Source organism: Elephantulus edwardii, unplaced genomic scaffold (assembly GCF_000299155.1).
Source record: "Elephantulus edwardii isolate Elephantulus edwardi_28Jun2011 unplaced genomic scaffold, EleEdw1.0 scaffold00164, whole genome shotgun sequence".
In the NCBI taxonomy this organism is placed as follows: Eukaryota; Metazoa; Chordata; class Mammalia; order Macroscelidea; family Macroscelididae; genus Elephantulus; species Elephantulus edwardii.
In genome coordinates, this window is record NW_006399914.1 from 6,410,061 (window position 1) to 6,415,761 (window position 5,701).

Sequence of the window (5,701 nt, forward strand, 5' to 3'; positions counted from 1 at the left end):
ACTTTAAAAACTACATTAGAGAAAGCAAAGTATTATTATAAATAAAATGCTGGAAAGCAAAAAAAAAAAAAAAGAAAATGCTGGTGATTAAAAAAAAAATACTTAATTCTGTAAGTTAGCACACATGCTCCAACAATTCCAAAATTTAAGTTTTAACCTGAAGAGGGACGTAATGCGAATGCTCAACAAAATTGCCTCTGTGTTCCTTGTCATCAACTGATTGCCCTCATGATCAGTGAACCAGATAGGCATCCACAGGTCGAAACTTCCTGCTCACTGTTCTGTTGTCTCCCTCTAGAAGCTCATTAGCTTATTTGCTGAAGATGCTGACACTACCAAATTTCCACCTTGAGCTAAGGTTTGGTTTTTTTGTGTAAGACCAACTTATTTAACTGCTTTTTATTTCTTTCTCTTCCTAGCAGTACTTTGATATGTGCAATATAAAAGTCATGTCCAACAAGGAATTCCCATCTTCTTCCCTAAGCCAATCATCTCTTTATCTAAGGAAACAGTATCTCCTCAACTCCGTAATTATTAAATAAAAATCCTCTGACTCTGCTTCTTCCCCTCTCCCACTGAGTCCACCAACAGGATTTTAAATCATACTTTGACTTTCCACTTTCTGTCATCTCATTACCAACTCAGGCTACAATCATTACTCAGTGTAACACATCTCCTTAAATTTAGTTTCTAGATTTTATGAATATTCTTAAATGATCACCAATGCTCTTAAAAGCCCAAATTCTTTAACATGGCTCACAAGACTCTGTAGACTTCTATAGCTCCCTTACTTTAGCATTACAATCATGCTAAACTTTGATTCTGAGAACACAGGAACCATGATCTTTTCCTTCTATGATTTTGTATACGCAGTTACTTCAACATGGAACACATTGCGTAGTCTTAAAATGTCAATATATTTTTTTCATTTATTTTATTTTACTATTTTTCGTGTGTGTACCGTCAAATCGGATCTGACTGGCACAGGAGAAGATTGCCCCTCCTTCTCCAGCAGAGCATCTGGTGTATTCGAACCTTGCACCTCTGGGATTGCAGTGCAGCTTCTTGCCACTAGGCCACCAGAGCTCCCTAAAATTTCAATATAAATAAAATACTTTTAAAGAAGCCTTCCCTAAATCATCATGACACTGTCCTGAAACTATATCCACTAGATGTCACACCTCTAGTCATGGATTTTGTGGTTATAAATAAAATCCATATGTTAATACAAGGTGAGACAATAGCAATTGTAAGGGCAGCAAACCAAGTTTTATTATACAAACATTTAAAAAAATTTTCTATAAGAATTTTAGAAGAAAAAAAAAAGAATTCTAGATCACTGTTTCCCAAATATTGTTGTCTATCTTAACAATGTGCCAATAATCTTTTGTAAACAACGACACTACAAATAAACCACTAGACAGACATGAACTTTGAACAGTTTATTTAATAAGAGAATTGTAGTCATACATACAAAGTATCTATTTTTGGTTCATTGACCACTGACTGATACACACGCGAGGTAAATTGTTATGAATAGGACAAAACAGAACTGTCTGCCTCACAAAGAGGTAAATGCCAGGGACTTGACATCAACAGCCTAGGGTTTCCTAATCCTCCCTAATTTTAGTGCAAACAAACATTGAGAAAAAGAAACAGACTGAGCTTCAATGAAGACAGACTTAATGAAGACAGACTTAAACCTAATAGATTATGATTTCAAGGCTGTTGCATGAATTTTAAGTAAAAGTTAATTTGGCCCAATTTAAAAGTGAAATTAGTATATTACTAAGTAGGCCCATTTAGATGCTGGAGAGAGTACACTATTTTTCTGAATAATTATAGGACTCATTATAAACAAAAATGTCAAAACTCAGTACTTATTTTACGCATAGAGTTTTACCTTTCATGAAATCCAATTTTTGTGTGGATTTTGCAAACTCAAGTTGAAATGCTATTTTCCCTGATGCTGCCTCACTTTCTGGTAGTTGTCCTAAGAAAAGCTTTTTTTTTTTTAAAATTTATTTTTTTTTGTATTATTATTATTATTATTATTATTATTTTTAAGAAAAGCCTTTGGCATCAGTAGAATGAGAATTGATGACAAGGGGAAGAACGGCAGTGAGAAAAGCTTATGATATCCTGGTACAGTATACACATATCTGAAGAAAACCCCAATTGCCACTGAACCAGAACTAGCTCACAGCTGACTACCCAGAGTTTCTGATGCTATACATCACATTGGGGGAGACTATCTACCTTTCTTGTGTGGAGCGGCTGGTGGATTCAAACCTAGCAAAGGTAGGCTTTTGGGTTGGCAGTGCAACTCCCTACAGACTATGATACCAGAGTTCAACATTCACACATACACATAAATATACGTGCACATGAATACATATATGTGTGTATATAAAGTTTGTCAGTTAATTATATAAAAATACCTTGGTAACCCAAGTATAGCCACATACCTGATAGCTGTTACCTTTCCAGAACTTTTTCATTTCCTTACGTCTCCATGCAATGATTGAGGCAGTAATAAGAGTGCAAGGTACTAAATAGAGGAGAGCAGGCTGTCCCTTTTTCATCAGCACCAAAACAACAAATGTAAGTATCATGCCAACAGCATAGGCTGTAAGAAGAACATGAAGCATCAGTCATTTCTACATGGGACGGATAGTGGATTTTCCCTGCTATCGAAATATTTCCAAAGATTTTTGTTTGTCCTATGACTTCTCTTCATTATTTTATTATCTCTCTAAGCAGTAATTAGGTAAGATATTTCACAAAGATTTTGAAAAACTTACAAATTGGCACTTTAATACTATTAATTAAAAAAATACTATTAATTTTATCATTCATCATTGATAATAATTCAAGAATGTCTCAATTATCTGCCACATTTTAGATAACTAAAATTTGCACCTATACACACAGTAAGTTGTTTTGAGACATTTTCTTAATGTTGACTACACATTTCCTTGAATTTTAAAACTAAAACCATATCAAACACCATTTAATCTTTTGTTATGTACACAGTTTCTCATGAATAGAGGACCTCAGAGTTTTGGTGGAAGGGCTTTGCAGATAATTTAATCTTGTCCTCTATTTTATTAAGGAGGCAATCTAGCCTAGAGCTAAGTAAATTTTTAAAAGTTACACAGGAGAAGTGATGGACACTCCTTTTTAGTGAGTGTTCTCATCTTTAACATGCTACCTTTAGAGTGTTGTTGTTGTTGTTATGTGCCGTCGAGTTGTTTGCGGCTCATAGCGACCCTATGTACAACAGCCCTAAACCCTGCTCTATCCTGTGCCATTCGCATGGCCTCTGACACACCCATCCCGATTACCCCAGTCACTGAATCAATCCACCTCATAGAGGGTCTTCCCCTCCTGCGCTGTCCCTCTACTCTACCCAGCATGATGTCCCTCTCCAAAGACGTCTCTCCTTACAACATGTCCCAAGTATGTCAGACGAAGCCCCAGAATCCTTGCCTTCAAGGAGCAGCCTGGTTTAATCCTCTCTAGGATGAATTTGTTTGTTTTCTTGGCAGTCCAGGGTACATTCAATACTCTTCTCCAGCACCATAGCTCAAAGGCATCAATTCTTCTATCCTCTCTAGTCACTGTCCAACTCTCTGATGTATAACAAGTGATTGCAAAGACTATGGCCTGTTATCAGGCGAACCTTAGTCTCCAGAGAGACACCGTTGCACTTGAGTACTTTAGAGAGGTCCCCAACAGCAGACTTTCCCATTGCAATATGTTTTTTTTATTTCCTGGCTGCTGGTGCCAAGAGTGTTGATTGTGGAGCTGAGCAAACTAAAGCTGTGAACAATCTCAATCTCTTCGCCATCCACCCTGATGCTACCAATTGGCCCAGTGGTGAGAATCTTTGTCGTCTTGACATTGAGCCTCAATCCTTATTGAAGGCTGCAGTCCTTGACCCTCTGCAGCAAGTGCATGAGGTCCTCAAGAGTTCTTTTTTAATTTATTATTTATATTATATTTATTTATATAATCTGCTCCCTAACTTAGCTATTCTTTCTTGCTGTCAGGGTTTGTTTCACAGCAACATCCTTCTCTATTGTTTATATTAACTTTACTGCATTTAATTTCACCGTAGATTTGAAAATTTTGCTAGCTGATATAGACTATTTAGCTTTTTTAAATAAAAGTTTTATAAAAAGCTTTCCTAAATGACTTTGTGATGTTGTTATTGTTATGTGCAGTCAAGTCACATGCAACTCATAGCAACCCTATGTACAATAGCATTGAACCCTGCTCTATCCTGAGCCAACCTTGTTATCTCTGAGATACCTACCCCCATTACCCTGAGTCCATCCATCTCATTGAGTGTCTTCCTCTCTTGTGCTTTCCCTCCACCCTCCCAAGCATAACGTCCCTCTCTAAGGACTGTTCCTCTTTGCAACATGCCCGAGATATGTCAGAATCCTTGCCTCCAAGGAGAAGTTGGGTTTCACCCTCTCTGGGATAAACCTGTTTGTTCTCCTAGTGGTCCACTGTATATTCAGATATCAACCTGCTATAGTCAGAAGTAGTGACAGTACTTTTTAACTTAACTCCTGCTCTTAATTCTGTTCTTATACAGAATTAAGTGTCAAATGGCAACTACCTCCAATGTTTCAGGTGAGCTTTTGTTATACCATAAATTCATTTACATGAATACTTAGTTGTCCAAAAGTATAGTTTTATACAATTTGTTGACTATTACTGTGCCAGGTGCTCTAATAAATACTTTATAGGATAGACTCTTAATTCCCATTTAAAACTGCCAAATTCCTGTGATAAACATGGTGGTGGTGTTACATGTTGTCAGCGCAGCTCTAACTCATAGTGACCCTATGTACATACAACAGATCAAAATCCTGCCTAGTCTTAGGTCATCTTCAAAACTTTTTATTTTAAAAATAAACCAAAACAAGCCAACAAACCCCAAAACCAACTTGTGTTATAATTTACTGTTAAAATATTAGAATCTAGGATTTCTCTATGTTTTTCCTCCAGACAATACATTTTGACACAATACAATATTAAAACCCAGAAATTTACCAATTGTGGTGGAAATATAATATACAGAAGAACCAATCTGAACATCAAATCTTCTACAGTATGCAATCAACAGACCTGAAAAAAAACCACAAAACCCATCAAATCAACAAATTTCCATATTCTTTTCCTAAAATAACTGCAACACAAACTCAGTATATACTGTATTGTATTTAACTTTCATTTTTACACTGAAAATATGAAAATACTTGAATTCTAGACAAAATTTTACACAATTTTTAGACCAAAAATTATCCCACTTACTGCTGCATTCTAAATAATTTTCTAAGCCAGTAAATTGTCTTTATTGGCTATTTCTTGTAAAACTTTTTGAAGTACTCCAAAAAAGAGATGCAAGTAATATATTAATACTATTAAAAATAAGGAGCTCTGCTGACCATACTAGGAGTGAGTTGCACTGCCAGCTCAAAGGGAGGTGTTTCAAATCCACTAGCTGCTCCAAAGGAGAAAAATAAGCAATCTCCTGTGTGATTTCATGGACTCTGAAAACCCAAGTCAGCATCATCTATGAGTCTGTTTGACTCAATGGTAATGAGTTTCAGGGGTTATTTTGATTATAAAACAGTAAGAATGACATTTAAGCTCTTAAAATTATATATTTTTAAATTTTATT

General features: G+C 35.9%; 1 protein-coding gene across 1 annotated transcript in view; it reads right to left on the minus strand.

Moving 5' to 3' along the window:
- Positions 1-5,701, minus strand: part of SPPL2A (signal peptide peptidase like 2A) — a 66,069-nt gene that overhangs the window by 10,360 nt on the left and 50,008 nt on the right. Inside the window, exons 13-14 of the mRNA XM_006895332.1 lie at positions 5,071-5,145; positions 2,469-2,629 (exon numbers count right to left, since the gene is read on the minus strand). Of these exons, the coding sequence (XP_006895394.1) occupies positions 2,469-2,629; positions 5,071-5,145 (236 nt within the window). The remainder of the gene's footprint in view (positions 1-2,468; positions 2,630-5,070; positions 5,146-5,701) is intronic.